This window comes from Pipistrellus kuhlii, unplaced genomic scaffold, assembly GCF_014108245.1.
Source record: "Pipistrellus kuhlii isolate mPipKuh1 unplaced genomic scaffold, mPipKuh1.p scaffold_m20_p_4, whole genome shotgun sequence".
In the NCBI taxonomy this organism is placed as follows: Eukaryota; Metazoa; Chordata; class Mammalia; order Chiroptera; family Vespertilionidae; genus Pipistrellus; species Pipistrellus kuhlii.
Genome location: NW_023425540.1, coordinates 52,946,814 through 52,967,666, shown reverse-complemented (window position 1 = coordinate 52,967,666; position 20,853 = coordinate 52,946,814). Strand labels below are relative to the sequence as shown.

The 20,853-nt window shown below is 39.4% G+C and overlaps 1 protein-coding gene across 1 annotated transcript in view; it reads left to right on the top strand.

Moving 5' to 3' along the window:
• The first annotated feature begins 8,667 nt into the window (after positions 1-8,667).
• The window catches only part of LOC118703645, an 88,336-nt gene continuing 76,150 nt past the window's right edge, over positions 8,668-20,853 (top strand). Inside the window, exons 1-3 of the mRNA XM_045571816.1 lie at positions 8,668-9,238; positions 14,825-15,016; positions 20,610-20,777. Of these exons, the coding sequence (XP_045427772.1) occupies positions 8,734-9,238; positions 14,825-15,016; positions 20,610-20,777 (865 nt within the window). The 5' untranslated portion in view covers positions 8,668-8,733. The remainder of the gene's footprint in view (positions 9,239-14,824; positions 15,017-20,609; positions 20,778-20,853) is intronic.

Sequence of the window (20,853 nt, the reverse complement as noted above, 5' to 3'; positions counted from 1 at the left end):
GAACTTTTCATAATTTGTTTTACATGTACAAATTTTTTTTAAAACATTTAGAGCAAAGAACAAGGGCTTTGTGATAAATTCATGTAAGTGAAATTATAAAAAAAAAAAAAAATAGGCAAAAGTTGTTTTCAAATTCAATAGAAAACTGGAGCCAATGGGCATTAAATGCTACCCTGGAAGTTAAGCATGTAACCTTCTGAATTAATTTTGTATTTGGTCTCCTTTAGAATTTTAATAGTGATCATTATTTATAGTTTTATGAGTCTTTTTTTTATTTTATTGATAACAGAATAGTCCCTTTGAATGTTCCAAGAAAAACATTTCAGCTTAGCAATATTATAGGGAATTTTTAAGTAATTTGTCAAAAAAAAATAAGTGGCACTAGTAAAATTTCCTAATATCTTAAAAAAACACACCTTCATATTCTAACAATTTTCTCAGAATAATGCTAACAATATGTAATTCTGCAGTGGAAGGATATTGTTAGTATTTCCTGTTTACATTTTTTTCCTCATTCTTCTGTGAATTATAGTAATGAGTCAAATCTCAGTCAGACAAAAAAAATCCATAAAATCCAATATAAAGGTCTCAAATGTGATAGAATCTGGCTGATATATAACTGCAATCATGGTAACTCTCCTGAGCTTTATTGCCAATTTTGCACAGAACAAATAAACATTTATGAAAAATATAAATCCAGGGAATCTGTGGTGAAATTGGTACCTTAATGTATATTCTAAGGCCTAGTGGTGATGTATTTTACTGGTGGATAAAATTATACTTTATACATATGTGTAAAAAAAGCTAAAAATGCTTAGAAGTTTGTCAAAGTGTAATGAGAGTCCATTAGAAAGAGGGTTATAGAAAGGGGATGGCATGATTTAATTTATGTATTTTAAAAATCTGGCTCCTTTTTAAATAATCAAAGGATATAAATATAAAAATAGAAAATCAGTTGGAAAGCCATTGCAGTTGTCCAGATTTAAAATATAAATATATATTTAAGCATATATTTAAATATATTATTAAGGCATAAATATATATTTTTAAAGACTGGACTACCTATGTATAATACATGTACCTGTACACACACAAATGTATATACGTAGAGGGAGAGGCTTACAATGGGGTATTAGTAATGGAGGGGGAAAGCCCCTTGGATGTGTAAGCCTGGACTTTGGGGAGGAAGTCTCGGGTAGAATTATGAATTTAGAATCATTTGTATAGATTATTTTAAAACCATGGAAATTAGTAGGGTTTTCCTGGTGAGAGTTGATAAAGAAGCAAAAGGAACCCTGAAAATGCCAAAGATTAGATATTGACCGAGAGAAGATCCCGCAAAAGCATTTAAGAGGGAAAGGCCAGTGGAGAAAGACAAAGACGAGGAGAGCATGGCATCAGGGAATCCAAAGGAAGGAATAGAGTCAGGAGGAATGGAGTGATCACTTACATCAAATTCTACTGAAAGTGTGACTAAGTTGACTACAGAGAAGTGACTGTTGGCTTTGGCAATACAGATGTCACTGCTGATTGGGGGCAAGAGTGCTCTGAGTGGAGTGGTGAGAATAATAGACTTCATGGAGTGGGTTTGGGTAAAGGATGTGAGGAGAGAAGATGGAGTCAATATACACAGACAACTCCTTCAAGATGTGTTGCTGAAAAGGTGATCATAGGCGTGTGATAGTAGATGGAGGAGTCAAGAAATGTTTACATGCCCTTATTAACTATAAACGAATTAATACACAGAGAAAGGGAAAATGCAAGAGGGCACATTTTTTTTTTAAACAATTAGATAGAGATTGGCTCTGCCAGCCATTTATTCGTGCATATTTGTTAGTTGAGATGCCTACTAAGTGTCAGACACTGTGCCAGACACCAGGTACATATACCACAGTACCTTCTATTTCCTAAAACAAAACTGCAGTGCTCTTTTGAAGGTAAAGTGCAAACTGATTTAAATTTGTCCTGTGTGATCAGAAACAGTCCCGGGGCATCAATATCAGATGCGTTGGTTTAAAGAGGAAGTTTGCTTAATTCCTAACAGCATGGGTTCTAGACCCGAATTTGCCAATATTAGTGCAATACGGGAAACTAGGACTCTCTGAGTATTAGTTTTTCTAAAAAGAGAACTTTGGATGAGCTGATCTTGAAAATGTCTGGATTTTTTTTTTGGGGGGGGTAGCGGAGGGTGTCAAAAAGGTTAAATTTGTTTAGCTTTATCTAAGCACTCACTCACAGCTCTGATATGATGGATATTCTCCCAAAGTCAGGCATTGCTCAACTCTATGTTTGCATATATGCTAATAGATACATTATACTCTAGCCCAAAGTAAGAGTAACAGATGGCATTGACGAGAGTCATTTATTATATACTAGAGGGCCTGTGCATGAAATTTGTGCCCTGGGGAGGGGTTCCCTCAGCACAGCCTGTGCCCTCTCGCAGTCTGGGAGTCCTCAGGGGATGTCTGACTAACAGCTTAGCACCATCAGATATCCTTAGCACTGCTGCAGATGTGAGAGAGGCTCCACCACTCCTCTGTGCTCACCAGCTGTGAGCCAGGCTTCTGGTTGAACAATGCTCCCTCTGTGGGAGAGCACTGACCACTAGGGGCAGACCCTGCATTGATTGTCTTCCCCCTGGTGGTCAGTGCACATCATAGCGGCCAGTTGTTACACTGTTAGGTTAATCTTCATATTAGCCTTTTATTATATTGGATTGTCAGTTGTATTTCTTCAAGGTGAATCTGTAAGGTGGAATTCATAATTGCCATCTCAGAGGCAAAAGCAATTCAGCCTACCAGAGACTACAATACTTTTCCAGTAAGCAGCAGAGCCAGACAACAACCCAGAGCTTTTGAGTCAAATTCCAGGGTACTCTCCATTAAACACAGCACAGCCAGAGACTGCATTTTGCTATTCAAACTATATGGGATCATAGAGAAGCAATTGATAAACTTAGTCAAGTGCCTTTGAACCATATGCCAAATTAGAAAATTCAATATGTGTTAAGACAGGGATTTAAGAAAAAAAGTAAAATATTAATTATATGTTTGTAATCCTCTCCCCGACCCAACCCCCAAGTTGGCCTTCTAAGAAAATGGATTTTTGCTTGCTTAATCATCCATAGGAACTTAATGGTGCCTTCTTTGGAGGAATGAATAGAAAGGATAATTGGAAGATGCCAGAAGAATGGCAATTGCTCTCAATAAGAAAGGTAGCCTAAAGAAAAAAAACAAAACAAAACAATTTTCAGAAAGTTATGAGAATGAGAATTTATGGAGGGAAAAGGATTTTAAATCAACACTTACTATGATGTAGGAGAGATAAGAATTTACATATATTTTTGCAAAAACTGGCCACAAACCAGTCCATTTTATTTGATTTATAGTAAAACAGATAAAAGTTGAGCTTCTCTGCTGAGGTACGTAAAGGCACTGACTGCCAAAATGCACTTACAACAAACTACTTCAGTGGAAAGCATTCTCTTTGCATCTTTGCAGACAGTTCAATCGTCTAAAAGTAAAGGAATAGAATCAGGCTTAGCTCTAAGTGTGGGCAGGTCCCTACTTGGTGTGATACTTGGAAAGTTATGCCTTTTCCCCTAAGTATCTCCCCAAAAACACTATCTGTTGGCTAAGACATCACCAACAGAGAAAATAATCCTTTATTTTGCAATAAAAATAAAGATTTGATCTTCTACAAATAATAAATCATGTGCATTTAATCCTATATTTAAATATAGTATACAGTATATGGTAATAATGTAATTAAGGCAACCTATCTCCCTGCTTTACTTAATTTAGCAGGGCCACAAATTTGATATTAAATTTGGTTCAACTTCATTAAAAAATTAGGTATTTCTATTAGGCCAAGAAAAATTGTAATTAAATAATTAATTGAACAGAATATCATTTTATAATCTGCATCCTACATGATGGTGCATATGAAAATACTTATGTTTGACTGTTCATGTGGTATAAAATACTGTACTAAATATTGTAGTTTGGGGGGAGGAGAGAATTACACAAAAAGGGAAAGTGTAATTATGATAAAATGTATTCAAAAGAGAAGGGATCAGAGAAAGGTACAATGCTGTCAAGCTGCAATGAGTTGAACTACTTATTTTATTAAAGCTAAACTTTGAGTGAAAAATAATTTCAAATTTTATGCTTTCAAAGGACAGCGAAAGCTGAAGATCCTCAGCTCCCAAAAATGAGGAGAAAAAGAAGAAAAGCCTATAGAAAGTGGAAACTCCTGAATCCCACAATGTGTATGTCCAATTCATTGGTTTTATAAGTATGTAAATATGAATTACCTAATTTATGTACTTTCTTCTTTATCACAGGAATGTTTACAAAAGTAGGAATATAAATGCATATAAATGTTATAAAACTATTTTAAATGTTATAAAACTATTTAGAAGTTTGGTCAATTGTTATTATATATATACTTCTGAATTGATTATTAATATTAGTATTGTGAATAAAAATGTAAATAAAATATTTGAGACAAAGGCTAATAAGACCTCTATTCTTAGAATCTGTGTTTAGTACATTGCCATGTAACTATCTTCTTACTTGCAAAAATTGACATGTCATCAATTGAAAAAGGCTATCTATACTAATAAAAGGGTAATATGCTAATTAGACATCCTTCTGGAAAAAGCCACAGTGGTGGGGGTCAAGGCAGATGTGGTTAGGGGTGATCAAGGGTGATCAGGCAGAGGCAGTTAGGGGCAATCAGGAGGGCAGGGGAGCAGTTAGGGGTGATCAGGCAGGCAAGCAGGCAGAGGTGATTAAGGGTGATCAGGCAGGCAGGCAGAGGCAGTTAGAGGTGATCAGGCAGGCAGGCAGAATGGTTAGGGGCAACCAGGTAGAATGGTTAGGGGCAACCAGGCAGGTAGGCAGGAGAGCAGTTAGGAGCCAGTGGTCCTGGATTGTGAGAAGGATGTCTGACAGTGGGATCAGGCCTAAACTGACAATTGGACATCCCCTGAGGGTTACAGGACTGCTTGAGGGTGCAGGCTGGGTGGAGGGACTCCCCTTTCCCCAGCCCTGTGGGCAAATTTTCTGCACCAGGCTTCTAGGAAATTATAAAACGGTAAAAGGCTACGAAGTAAACTGTTCTTGGCATGAGAATACTTTGTAAGAATATATTGTAATCTACAGTCTGGAATGCAGTTTTATCAGTATATAAACTACTCTCACGGACATGCTGTATTATAAATGGGTTTGAGAGAGAGAGATTTCCATGTCTTTTTTCCCATAACTTCCACATGATAGCTCCAGGGTATAGCCAGACCCGCTGGAAACGTTCAGTATTTATGCAGAAAAAGGCCATTTCCTCAGACTATAAGAGTGGCAGATGGGAACGGTTAGACTCTTCACGGAAGTTTAGTATGAATACAAGTGTCAAATCAGAAGTCTGTATACCTCTCCTGAAGATGGGAAGTTATGATTCCTAAACCTATGATTCTTCATTTGATTCTGAAACAGCAATTTTTTTGTAGCCCATACTTCTATGTCACCTCTAGCCAAATTTTAGTGAAATATTTTTCTTTCTGTTGAAGAGGATTTATGTATTTACTCTTTATATAAGTGTTTATATGTTTGTCTATTTTATATTAAAAATATGTAAGTATATATATCTATATATATCTATATATCTATATATATATATATATGTATATAAAATCACATTTAAATTAAGAACGTTTCAAGTAAATTTATATGTAACCCTTTATAATTTTTAGCTTAATCGATTTATTAAAACTACTAGAGGCCCAGTGCATGAATTCATGCATGGGTGAGATCCCTCAACCTGGCTTGCACCTTCTTGCAATCTGGGACCTCTACAGGGATCAGGTCGAAACCTGGCAGTCAGACATCCCCCTGAGGGATGTAGCAGTGCCAAAGCTGCAGGCAGCTGGGGAGGAGCCCCAGCCGGGGCTGGGCACAGCTCCACTGCTGCTTATCCTGGCATTGCTGCGTCTACTGCCACCACTGGGTAGCACTGCCATGGAGCCAGGAGAGGCTCCTGCTTTCACATTTGTGCCTGCCAGCCACTGTGGGAGCACACTGACCATCAAGGGCAGCTCCTGCATTGAGCATCTGCCCCCTAGTGGTCAGTGTGCATCATAGACCAGTTGACCAATCATGACTGTCATTTAGGCTTTTATATAGAGAGAGATCCTGTGGACACCTGGTTTATAGATTTAGCTGAGATCATTATCTACTTGTTTTCCTTCACAAATACTCTCTTCCAGATGTATTTTAAAACATAATTTGAGGACTTTATGTTTTATCCACTGTGTGTTTTTTTTTACACAGTAGTTCATGCTCAAGTTCATGAATTTCTCATAGCAAAATATTTTGACATTATAAAGCCGAGGAGTAAAGGTTGCAAATGGAAAGTTCTTGTACCAAAGCTGATACCTAAATATATTGGTCTCCATCTATGGAGGGTTTTTAAAAATGTGTGCCAATCCCCAGAAACTGGAGGTTTTATATAATAAAGCCAGACTCTAGCTTACTTCTGGGAAAATGAGCAGATCTGGTAACACCAGAACACCTACTCTTTTATAAAAAAACAAACAACAACAACAAAAACAACCCTAACCCTGGGCAAAGGAAGCTACCGAACCTGTTTAACAGGCTGTCTAGAAACCATTGTTAGGTATCTTCAATTCAGTTTACTCCCATGTTTATTTGTTGTACATCTCAAATTAGATCCAGCTTGATTATAATTGGTATTATAATGTTACATTCAAATACCTGATCATGATAAATTCCTCTTTATCAAGAAGTCTTTTAAGCTTTATTTGCATAAATGTGCTCTAAATTTTTTATTTCACTCATTTTGGAAGTCACTTTTAATGTTAAGCTTAGTTAGATTATTACTTCTTTAAACTACCAAGTGATATTTTGCATTCTAAGATAATTGATTTAAAATAAGATGTTTATTAGAAATGCATGTTGTGGGGAATGCTATGAAATGTTATTCAAAATAGTTACAAAAGATAGGCATTGAATAGAAACTTTTTCTGCTTCATCTTTAGGTGAACCTCAGCCTGCTAATCAAGCATGCCAGAGAAATGTAAAAAGTCTTGAAAAGGTCCAAGGAGACACCGCAGAGGCTGTGTCTCATCAAACTCGGACATCAGGGAAATCTCAGGGAAACAGAGATGAGCATACATCTGCGTCTATGAATGGAAAGCAGAATTCCTCTTCTCTCCCTAAAGATAAGAAGCAACCTCCCTCAGACAGCAAAAGAAGAAGGGAAAAGGAAAATGATGACTCCTCTCCATCCATTTCTCATCAACTAAAGAAAGTCTCGCCAGTGATCATGCTTAATGACTGTGAAGGATCATTATCAGGAAAAATTACTCTACAGGATTTCCCAAACACAGTGGGAGCCTCTAAAGAAAAGAGCAAAATTACTACAGAAGTAAAATATGGGGATATCGTTGTTCACGTGGCAGACAATAACAGATTTTTCTCTAAAACAGAAATACAGTTCCCAACAAAAAAGAGATGTCCCAAATGTCACCAGTGTTACTCCGTCAGGCATATTCCAAGATATTACTCTTCCCGAAGCTGCTCTTATATGTACAGGAATATATTAATAGAAGAAAGCAAACCGCAGGCTCCATCTAAATACGGAGGAGAAACAGCCAGAACTGAGAGCACCTCCCTGGAAGTCAGCATTGTAGGGAAAGGAACTAAAGTTAAATACGTGAGCAAGGAACAGAATATAATAATCAATATCTCTCGTCCTAAAAGAAGGGGGAAGACAGCTAACTACGGGAACGTTTCCTCCAGTCACACCGCTAAAGAACCTCCCAGGCCTTCTGCACAGCCTGGGGTCAGACTGCCTGAAAAGGGGCGGCTTGGAAACAGGCCTCGGAGTCCGGACCCTTTGCCGGCCTCTCCTCCCGTTCTGCCTGCTGTCCGGGAGGAGGAGAATGCTGACACACTTGTGGTTTCTCTGTGCTCAGCCCCTGAGAGGACGAGTAAGCCTGGCAGGCTATTTTCGGTCTTCGATGACTGCGAGTTAGGATCTGCCATCTCTCAGCAGAAGGACTCTAAAATTAGTGGGAGCGCCTCACAAAAGAAACATTTCTTTGAAGCCGAGGCTCTTCTCAAAAATGTTTCTCCCACTTCACATGTTGCCCCGAAGGCCCCAAGTTTAAGTAACACAGACTTAAGGAAAATGCCTTTCGAGGCTCCTAAGGATGTAGCTGGAGATAGAAAAGTCAACTTCGATATCCCAGAAAATATCGCAGCAGGCTCGTGCGCGCAGCAAAGCACAGGAGGAAGAAATTATTTGCCAAGTACCATTACTAACACCTCTCCAGTCCAACGTGGCAAATCTTCCCCTCCCAGTCAAAATACCGTGAAATCTTGCACTCCATTCTGTCCATCAGATGGGGCCAGCGGACATCCAGAACCTACAGAAACCCCTGGGGATGCATTTTCCTCTGGACACTGTGCTGAAAGGGTAATAGACCACGAAGAAGAGCACGCTGATGGGACCAGCAGAGACTTCAAAAAAGCCACTTTACACAGCGAATCTGATACAAACATGCAGCAACTACTGGAAATGAAGAGTACTCAGTGTCCGAGTCTCAGCCCTGCGTCCTCCGGCGGGCTTGCTGCTGGGAGCTCTGTGGGATGGAGTCAAACAGGGTCCCAGGCTAGTCCTGCTGAGAGGGCAGCCCCCAGCCATACAGAAATGGCAGTCTTGACCTCAATAACTGATGAGTTAGAGCAAAGGTTAATTATTCAAAATGATAGAGAAAGCATGGTTGATTTCAATTGTCGAATGGGAATAAGACTCCTTAAAGAGTCACCCAGCATTGGGGGAAATGTTGAAAAAGACACGTTCCTCATAAGGCCAGCGGTCAAGAATGCATGCCACAGAGAATTTGAAGACCTATCAAATGAGAATCGTGATGAAGTCTGCTTTCAAATGAAATTTCCACCGAACACTGCTGAGTTTAACTCTGCAGTGCGTGCTGCAGATAATTGGTTTCTCATTGAGAAGCCACTGACCAGCGATGCAGACCAATACAGTGCGCGAGATGAAATAAACCTGGGACTCGCCAGCTTTACACAGGAGGCAGCGGAGTGCCAAAGCATCATACCCATAAGGCCAAATGCTGAAGGAGATAAAAAGGAAACTTACTGTCACCAAACGGACATACTGCTTTCCCCTCGGAAGAGGAAGGCTTGGGAAGGTACAGTGCTACACAGAATCTTTTATTTTTACATGGCTGAGCTTTGGAAAGTCTTAACGTTGAGGGCTTTTTTTTTTTTATTGCTTTGAATATTTTTTTTCTTTATTGCTGAAGATCTATTGAGTATTTTAGAGTTAAATGATTATGGGCAAGCATATATCAACCACCCCACCCATAAAAGTGCATAACAAAATTACCAAGGCTACAGTTTAATATAAAGGAAAAAAAAATCAATCTCTCTTTAAAAGGTTGATGTATTGCCAAATCAATTTTGTTGGAGGCATTAGCCTTTTGCCACTCTTTAAAAAAAAAAAAAAAAAAATCCACCATTTCTTTTCTTCTTGCAAGCTAAGCATGTTTAGAAGAATAGGAGAAATGTGTTTGCGACAAAATGTGTTTTTAAGCTTGCTGTGGTGTTGCAGAAGCGTGGTGTACATGTCCCAGGAGGCCGTGTGGAATAGTAATTGAAGCAAAGGACACAAACCAGAAATAGCTATGGCTAATCCTGACCCCGCTGTCCCTGGGGCCTCCCAACTCAAGCAGACCTCTGACCTCCCTTGTGCATTGGTTGGCCCTGCTCAAACCATTGATAAAACCCAGAAACTCTCCAGGCCTCCAGAGGACTAAGATGGAAGCTCTTTCCTAAGTACATAATACCGCCTGTCTGCTTTCAATCTTGGGTCCATGCTGTACCATTTTGGTCACTTCATTAAAGAGCCCCTGTTGTTTTTCTCAGTAAGTCCAAAATATTTTATATTTAGTGTCAGCATTATGACACATTGTATATTAAACCATATCTTGAACAGATAAAAATTGTATACTGCCAGTAACATTCCTAACTTGTCCAAAAATGGAATTTGGAATGATGAAACTTTGGGAAGCCATCTTTTCTTCGATGTTGTTCAATTCCTAATTTTTAAATAGAATTTAAAAACTTGAGAAGTTAAAGTAAAAGTATAAAAAGGACAATTACATAAATGTTGGCATAAAATGTGGAGTTTGCTGTATGGAGAATAAATGCCCTAAAACAACACAAAACCTATACAGTCACCAGTTTAAGATGAGCAGCCTAAGGCAAAGATCTGTCAGTTACATAACTGCTTCCCAGTGCCAACATACCTCCACATACCAAGTGAATGGAATTCATCCCAGCATTGGGTTCAGTCCACAATTATTTAGGTCTTTAAGAAGCAGACCTGCGATAAGAGCACTTGTGTCTTTTAGAGCAGACATCTGCTCACCTAGATGTCTATCCTTCTCATATGCCTCCTCTTGGACTGCCTCTCCCAGCAAGGCATATTTCCTTAAGAAAACTGGTCATTCAAGTCAGAATCCTCCCAAAGCTGATATTGCACTTCAATGGGCTTTGAAATGGTCTCAACTGATGAACAATTGCAGCTACAGGTTCCCTATGTTACTGTGATTCATCCAAAGGCTGTTTCTGTAACTCCTCTTCCCCCATTACTCCATTCCAGCAACACTGACTTCCTGGAGTTGCTAGAACCTATCAGACAATCTCTCTCATTAGTCCTTTGCTTGAGCTGCTCCCTCTAACTGAATCACTTTCTTCCATATGCCCATGTGGTTCACTTTCATCACTCCAAATTTTTGCTAGCGTGATACCTTCTTAGTGAAGCATTCTCAGCCCATTCAATTTAAAACTGCAATCTGAGCCCTCTCTATCACAACCCAAGCATATGCTATCTCTTTCCCATGTTTTAGCACTTTTCTACAATAGCACATAGCACTTTTCATTTTCTAATATGCCATGTATATTTTACTGGTTTTGTGTGTGGTTTTATTATTGTTCTATCTTCTCCCACTAGAATGGAGGTATGAAATTTTTCTGATTTAATCATTGCTTTATCCACAGCACCAGAACAGTGCCTGTCCTGTAGTGGAGACAGTCAATGGGTATTGATTGAATAAAAGAATGAATTCAGGGAAGTCGCATAGGCTTCTTAGTGCAAAATGCTATTTACATACAAAACTAAAAAAAAAAGCATGAAAATGGTAGAGAAACTTAAATATTTATAATAAAAGATATTTGAATCTATAAACTTTCATGGCTTTGACTCTCCTAGAGCTATAAGTATTTTTATACTTTATTCAATACTATTTTCATCATACTATTGATACATCAGGCCAAGATTTTCAAATTTTTTCAAGGGTGTAGATTGCTTTGAGAAACTGGGACATCTTTGTATTGTTTCACCAGAAAATTATAAATTTTATATAAATACAAACTTATGCCTGTATTTTCAAAGGGGTCCTTCAACTCCTCAAAGTCTAGCTGCGTACCTCAGATTAAGAATCCCTGACATGAGTGCTGATTATAACATTTACATAATTCCCTCCACACATGTGTGTGCCTTTGGAAACTAACTAGATTAGAGGCCCCAGTTTGGATTTGCCTACTGGGGCCAGGGACATAAGGTAAATGAGTAAAGCAGGCTGCCTGTGAGAAATAATGAAGTGATGGTAAACTAGAAGGAGCACTGTCCCGAAGCATAAGAATGCAGGTCCAATACAGCCAAGCTTTTTGCTTTTTCAAGATAACTAGAGATCTGGATTTTTAATATATTTAACTCTCTACAGTACATGACTTAGAAGATGGTACAGACTAAAAAAATCTGTGGCATATGAACTAGATAAACAAGAGAGGGTAGGGATGGGCATGCAATGGAAGGTAGAAAAGCCAGTGGCAAAAGGAAAGGGATACCAGCCTAGACCCCTCAAAACTGAATTTTGGGTTTTCCTCTGTCAGGTCAGAGGAAAAGAGGTTTCTCAGGGACTTGTTTTTCAACTTTAAATGGACTGAAATATATATTTAAAAATCTTTGCCCCCCCCCCCCAACCCAGAAATTCTGTCATAAAAAAAAAATTTAATGAGTAAAACAACACTAGGCTTCTCTGAGAGAATAACAGATAACGAGAAGGATTATATGATATTTTACATGGCATAGAAATACTTAAAATTAAATAGTCCTTTGTATGTAAGATGGCATAAAACTTGCATGTGTTATGTAAGATATTCTATTTCCCTGTGCCCCCTAATATCCCAAAAACCCACACCAAGGCAAAAAGATGTAGAGCATTGCAGCTCTGAGAAAGGTCATGGTCCTGAAGTCTGCACCAATCTCTAGGGATAGAAAAATGAATTTTAAAATGATTTCTTTTTAAATAGCAGAATACAACTGTTGAGATAATTTTCAATTATCTGCCGGTGAGAAATAATGGGGAACTTTCCACTCTCATGTTCATTTCAACATTTCTCAGTTGATGAGCAGGGCCAGCGTCCAAGGCCCAGGGTCCAGCGTCCAAGGCCCAGGGTCCAGCCGCAATGCCTGTGCTGTTTTCCAAGTCAGGCTCTTCCCAGATCTGCAATTTCCTCTCCCTGGCTTCCAACTCACTTTCCAGGCCTACCCCCGGCTTTCACAGTGGTAGCTTTCTACTCTCTCACTCATGCTTGATAAGATATTAGTGTGTTCTTTAATGAATTAGCATATTATGTCTACATAGTGACAGTGTGTATTTTAACAGAGTCCTTCAAGAAACCTGAGTGTCTTCATTCTAGCTCCAAGCAAACTGTCTGATTCTTAGAATGGCTAAATAAACGTCTATTGGGTATTTATGATGAGGAAAAGAGTTGAATGTGAATGTAGGTTACTAAGATATAGAATCAATTCACTATCAGCTTGAGGTATTCAAGGGTTATGCTGATTTAAGTAGTAAATAGGTAGCAAATTTGAGTCTGGAAAGTGTCCAAGCTTAGACTGAATGACTACTTCAAAATCTTTTAGAAGTTTTAAGCATATAAAGGACCGAATTACCTTCTACATTTTTGCAAACCTGAGATTCTACAAGGAACAAGCAGGACAATGGGAGTGCTTTGCACCCAGTGGGCATTACAAGAGGTTCTCAGATCAAACTATGAGACATACTGCAGGGCACATATTTTCTTCTAAAGTGAGTATATAAGCATATATCCTAGGCAAAAGCTTCTCCCACCCCATCCCAGGGTCATATTTCCATCACACACTTTCCTAGGCCCATCAGACTTTTTTCCCCCATTAATTTCAGAAAACAATCAATTTTAAATGTAAAATATTTGACATTAGAAAATTATCCTTCTCACGGATGCCTTCAGAATCAACCTGGACTCTCTATCTCTACAAATAGCAAAACTACAGGGACATTGGAAAAAATGGCCAGAGGCCAGTTCTGTGGCATTTTTTAAAGTTCCACTGCTCTGTAAAGTTCCAGAGGATAAAAAGTCATCTTGTTTATAGCTGTAGACCAAGTAACCAGCAAAGTAGAAAATAGATATAGAATCAATTCACTATCAGATTGAAGTATTCAATTACAGTGGAAACAGTAATAACTATTACAGAATGAATGTCATTTTTCTGGCACCCTGTTTCTTTCTAGAGAAGAGGTAGGAGTCAACAGCAGAGCTTTGGAAAATTAGAGGACTAGATAATGACTTTCCCTCCCTTCTGTGTCTTTAGCCCTGCCAAGCGAAATTTACATTATTATGCAAATGGATCACTAATAGTTACACATTAAAATAAAGAAGATGATTTATTCATGGATATATCCTATTTATTATTTAAATAGTCCTGGGAACAAACTTTGATACTGAGTTTAATTTTAGAGTTTAATTTATAAAGATCCAGCTTTAAAAACTCCTTTGCTCCTGGGAATAGAATAAAAGTAAAGGCTAAGAGTTGGGGTTTTTGTTTTGTTTTGTTTTGTTTTGTTTTGTTTTTAAGTTTACCTTTTCATATAGTACCAAAAAGTTACAGCAAGTAAAATTTTAACCAATCCTAACCTATCAAATTATTTTCTAGGTATTACATGCTCCACTATTTGCCTGCTTTTATTTCAGCCTTTTAGTTATTTTCTTAAAATTTGCTTGTATTACAATTAGTTTATTTATAATTTTCTTTATTTTCATTAATACACAGCCTCTCAGCTTCTGAGGACAGAAGGCAGAAGTTTTAAAGTTATAATTGATATTTATTTAAACGTTGTTAAGCTATTTATTCAAATATAAAACTGTCAAGACTTTCTTGCACTCTGGCCTTTTTCCCTCTTTTTCTCATTTTGAGCCAACACATGTAGCAAGAAAAGTATCACGAAATTTTTATTCATGTGATTCATGGAAGTCAAACCATTAAGGACTGGAGTTCAATAGTAAATTTATCTAGATTATAATATAACAAATTCGGGTAATAATATCTTGTCTTCTTATTGAGAATTCAGAGGACATAATTAACAATTTATTTGCACTTTGCTCCTCCGGAGTAACTAATTAACATAGCATTTTGTATACTACTGCTGCCCAAGAAATATCTGTTGAATTGAATCCAACTGAGGCAATGCGTGGTGATCCCCCTTTCCTATATAACTCGATTTTTCAATTATATGATTCTTCTTTTTTAAGCAATACAAGTTTAGAAAGTGAATCATGAAGAAGGTAAACGAAATTATTCTAATTCTACTCTAGTCTCCAGTTGCTCTGTTTTAAATATCAGAATATTTTAAATTCTACCTTTTCATATATAATGTGGTTTAATCTAGATTGGAATTTGCAAATAAGTAGCCTCCTCAAGTCATCCCAGGAATTGCCTCCAAGAGGAACAAGGGCCAGTGATGTTTCCCAGGAGGAAGCAATAGACCAGTGGGCCAGGAGGAGGCAGCAATTCAAAGGCTGCAAAAGCAGCAGCTCAGCAGGGGCAAGTTCATTCGCCAGCAACATCACGGAAGGATCCAGTGAGTAGACAATTACTTTCTTCTCCAAAACCAAAAGAAATGCAATGACTTACTGAACCTATAGGACTTAGGACCTCTCCACATATATGTTTTCTAGCATTCCTATCAAATGGACATGGGTACTTATTCCACTATCTCCAACCCACACTAGCAAAGAGCTTCCCTTTGCCCATGTAACTTGCTTTTTCACTTCCTGCCCCAGGAGTCTTACCTCTATGGACTATTTCAAGGGGACAATTTGTCCTCTGGCTTCCTGTTGGGCTTAATCAATAGGGAAGATCAGCAGGAGCTGGAGGGGAGGGAGCGAGGAGAGTGAGGACTTGGCACTGAGGCCCAGAACCACCTATTTCCACAGATCTTAGGCTACATCGCATGGCCTTATCCCAAGACTTTTATCAACACAACTTGACTTTCCAGGAGGCTCTTGACCAGGCAAATATTTGTATTGTTCATTACAGAAACTCTCCCTCCCCCAAAACCATCAGATTTGCAATAGAAAACATCAACAGATAGTTTATTTTCGTAGTCTCTTTGAAAACTCCAAAAGCCTCACCTTGCCATGTCTGTAATTCGTGATTCTGACTCAGTCCTAATCAAGGTCTCACTTTGAAAGACCTGCCTTAAACCCAATTTCTAATCCTCAATAAAGTCGGAGTTGGCCTCAGACCTCTCCCTGTGGTGTGTCAAGGGCTGTTTGTGTCCTTAAAAGCCGCACTGCTGTAGATGCCCCCTCCACACTGCCTTCTGTGGTTCTGGTTCTGGTCATTGGTGCCTGCTCCCTCCCCTTACCTTTTCAGTGTTAAATGGACTAGTCTTAAATTTACTATATCACACCTGATTTCCTTCCATCTTCTCCACACGTCAGTATTTTTATTGTCTGTAAACTGCTCATTTGAGGGTGGCATCTATTTTGTGCACAGACAGACTATGCCACCCCTGCGCTCTATTTTAATATTACAGCGATGACCAGACATCACCAACACTGCACCAGTGTGCAGACAGAATGGTTCATTGCTTTCAGAGATAAGAGAGGACTCCCCTCCACAGAGCATTGGTAATGTTTGGGGGATAGGGAGGCAGGAGGGGGGAGGGGGTGGGGGCAAAGTTTATTTTATCGAGAATTAGAGGTTTTGTTCTCAGTGTACTCAAAACTTCCTGTCATGAGGTAAATAAGTAGTTGAAACTTCTCTAAGATGGATTCCCCAAACTGGATTTCCTAGACAGCAATATTCTAGAAGTGCCATTCGTGTGTTTCCTGATCTTTTGTTTGATAAACTTGCAGTCTGGAGATTTTCTGTCTTTCATTGAAGGATACAAATCTTGTGTTTTGCATGTAAGTCAGATACAATAGCCATTAGCCCTACTATTCTGGGCCCTACCCCCAAAAAATACTTGCACAAAAGCAGTAGTCAGAACGACAGAGATCTCCTGAAAACATCAAAAGGAGAGGTTCCGGAGGACATATATCACACACTCCACAGCAAACAACTTTGAAACCTTTTTTTGATGCCACATACTTCACAGGTCCCTGGGCAGCGCTTCAGGCACCCAAGGGGGGGCCTTTCATAGCCATGCTTTCCTCATACTGACACCCGGATTCCTCGAGTTCTATTTTCTCCTTTCTGGGCTTTTCCTTGGACCTTTGAAATTCCTCTCCTGAATACTGCAGACAATTCAACTGCACTTCATACCTCCAAACTTATGTAAACAAAATTATCAAAGTGTTCAACAATTAACCAACCCTACAATAATCTGAATTAAGCCATTTTACAAACTAAGAAGGAAGGATCCGAGGGAATAACAGTCTGATGATAAATTAGAAAAGCAGAAGTAAAATTTTTATTGTACATGGCAATAGCTTCCATTATTACTATTTATGACTGATTTAAACTAAAAAGTTGGATTTGAACGGAAGCTTTGTTTAGTCTGATTAGCCTAGGATGATCTTCTGGTGGCATAGAGAAAAGGACCATTTCCCCATGCTTTCAGTTCTTCCTCCTCCAGGACCAGTTCTTTCTAGTTCACAGAATCTGTCAGCTTTCTGGACCATTTAAGTCCATCTCATCCTTTGTTTCATGGACAAGTCTGCCACTACTAGTGCTCTTAGACATTCATGTCTGTTCTGCATTTCTTTTTTCCTTTTTTAAAATATATTTTACTGATTTTTTTTTTTTTTTTTTTTTACAGAGAGGAAGAAAGAAGGAGAGAGTTAAAAACATTGATGAGAGAGAAGCATTAATAAGCTGCCTCCTGCACACCACCTACTGTGGATGTGCCCACAACCAAAGTACATGCCCTTGACTGGAATCGAACCCGGGGCCCGTGAGTCTGCAGGCCAGCATTCTGTGGAGCCAAACCAGTTAGGACTGCTTTTCTTGACATAAGTGTAGGTGTGCAAGAATCAGCCCACAGTAGTTCACGGTAGCCAACATTGCACATTTTTTTTTTTTTTTTTTTTGCTGACACTACAATTCAGTAGCATCGGGTTGGTAGCTTGAAATGGGCCATGGTAGGAGGATGTACCACAGAAACTGGCAAAGCACTACACACCAGGGCTTTTTTACCTTCCTTTCGGGAACTCTAAGGTTAAACATTGATCAGTGCCCGCTTGAAACCACTCCTGGAATCAGCTGGATAACTTGCACCAATTCCAATTTCAGGCCAAAGTAACACAATCCTGTTGATTAAAATAATGATTGTGTTTTCTTTGCGATGACTTCTGTTTTTAATGAAAATTTATACTAACAATTTGTTTTACGTAGGACTTATGGGAACGGAACCATCTGCTATTTTATTTTGCAGTTTATCTAAGCCCCAGACACAAGAGGCATGCTGCATTTCTTCGGCAGCTTTTCAGGAGAGGCTGCACTTTGCTAAAAGCTGCTGGAGCTAGCATTGTTTAATGTGTGGTTTAAATTTTATCTCATTTATAGAGTCAGGATATGCTACTAATCCGTGACTTGGAACCTGACAGCTTTATCGAGCATCATTACAGCTGGTGCTGTTCAGTCTGTTAATCTTACTCTGCTCTGACTTGCTCCATGATAACTGGGAAAGACATTAGGAATGACACATTTATGTATGTAGGCACGGCTGATCAATCCATCTATGCTGTGGGGAGTGCTGACTCAGGCTCACCAGGTCAATAACCCGAAGGCAGCAAACTGAAGTCAGAAGGGCTTGCAGGCTCTGATTTTTAGATTCTCAAATGACTCCAGTGTCACCAACAGCTGTGGTAAGAATTTGGGTTTAACTGTGTGAGGCTGCTTGAGAGGATTTTTTTTTTATTTCAGCTGTAAAAATTATTATGGAAATGTATTTTCAAATATTAGTTTGCATAGAAAAAAGAAAGCAGGAGTGTGGGGTGGGGAGACAGAGAAGGAAAGGAAGGCAGGCAAAAGAACTTTAATTTCTAACAATAAGAACTAAAATTTACAGTGTGCTTATTCTTTCAAATTTTATAATACAACTAGAGGCCCAATGCATGAAAATTCATGCACTGGAGGGGGGTCCCTCAGCCTGGCTTGCCCCCTCTCACAGTCCAGGAGCCCTCAGGGGCAGGAGGTGACATGGTGATCAAGGGAAGGCAATGCCCCATCACACCTCTGCTGCTGCCACTGCCAGAAGCACAAGCCTTGGCCCGGCCCTAGGTACCTGAGCCTCGGGCCAGCCCTGTGTGGCTGGGGGGCTGAAGGGACTGGGAGACTCTGCAGGCAGGTGCATGGAATGGCCGAGCCCACCTGCCACCCCAACAGGGCTGAGGGGACTGAGCACCACCATCTTATGGCTGTGGGTGCCACCATCTTTGAGGGCGTGGCAGTCAATTAGCATATTCCCTACTTATTGGCTGTTGGCAAGCCATCTTTGCAACAGTGTGAGGGTCAATTAGTATATTACCTCTTTATTATATAGGTTAGCTTTTAATTCTCCCAATAGCACTATGAACTAAGTACTATAGTTTTAATCCTAACTTTACCAGATGAGGGATCTGAGTCATGGAGAGAAATGGCTTGCCTAATGTCACTTGGCCATAGTTAATAGTGCAAACCCAGACACCCTGACCAGAGTCTACGCCATTGAACACAACAATTCGCTGCTTCTAGTTAGATTATTCAAATCTGATCATGCTTTCTTTCTGGGAAAGTCCAAACAGGGTCTCCCTTAATCAGATACCATTTTTATTATCCTCAAGTAGTACAGTGGAATGAACAAGAGTGAGAATGTCTAAAGACATCAAAAATAAGGGAAGTATTTCAAGTTTTCAAGAGCACAGAAATACAAATGCAATTTCAGCAATGCCAACATATTTAAGAGCTCATTGTGTTACGGTTTCATTTATTCATAGGCTCATCTAGCAAGCCAAATTTTGGTGGCAAAGTCATGTTTGGGTATGTTTCCTACCTGGCTCAAAGGTCCCCAGGGACAGTTGTTGAGAAATCTAGCCGTTCAAAGCTGCAGCAGGTGTGTGGTTTGCTGCTTCACTGGACTTTAACACAGGTTTTATGTCTCAGTTTATGTAAGAGGATGCTGATTAGCTCTGTCTTGGTAACTGAATGAACAGAGAACTGCTCATCCACATAATCAAATCTGCTTGTAAATAGTGAGCTATTTTAATAGTCCCGCGCATGCTGTTAAAAACAAAGATCACTGTAATTTAAAGGCCCACCCTCAGACCTTAACATAATAGGGGATGATTACATAGCCACCATGGACAGCTACTGCTCAGGGGAGGCGGGGGGAAGTAATGATAAATCCAGGGCCCAGGAATGTATGTACATTATGGCCATAAATATTAAAATGTAACTGAATATTTAAGGCCAAGGATATAGAAGATAAATCAAACAAGGGAAGTTGTTTTAAATGCCTTTGGGGCTTCTGTAACTTTAGCAACTGCTATGTATGAAAGCAGTTTGGATTAGATTTAAAGCTAAAAAAGACGGGTTTGTAAATTATTATAATACTGGAGGCCCAGTGCACAAAGTTTGTGCATGGGTGGGGTACCTAGCGGTTGCCAGCTGACAGCCAGGGCCTTCCTTCATTCTGCGTCACCCCTGGTGGTGAGCGCACATCATAGTGAGTGATCGAACTCCCAGCTGGTCAACCTCCTGAGGAGACACTTTGCATATTAGGCTTTTACATACACTGAGTGGCCAGATTATTATGATATCTAAATACATATATTGAAAGGAATTCTAAAGCTAACTCTCAGCCTTATGTGGTTTTCTCTTGATCCCTAAATACTAATATATGTCTCAACAACAATTGTTTTTTCCCATAGTTTTTTCACACACACACACACACACACACACACACACACACACAAAGATTTATTGTGCTGTCTGTAGTCTGCTGATTCCCACAGCATAGGTCCTCGAGGAATGCCTGCTTTATTTATGATATTTTCAGATTATGTAAGTTCTTCCCCAGAGAAGTGTCTCTGCAGCTTAGCTACTTGTTTCAAGGGTCATATTCTTCCTTTAGCACAGGTTTCCCCCTGCACACCTTCATGAGCTGTTTTCTCACCGTGGCCATAAGAGTGTATTCACTTTCTTACCAGAGCACAACTCATGATGCCACCTTTTCTGCTCCTCAGTCATCTCAGAAGACAGCCTTTCTGTGGACCTTGGCTTTCGAGCTGATATGGAGGAAAAAGGTTTCTACACGGAGACTTTCCATTCAGCAGCCTGGGTTTTTCGAGGGGACGATGGGAATCCTGAGGACAGTCCCAGATGCCTTAGTAAGAAACCCCGACCTGCAGCTGGTAAGGACTCTATTATTGTGATAAGATGAATGTGTGTATCTTAGAGACCATAACTGGGCTCCAAGCAAGTCTCTGA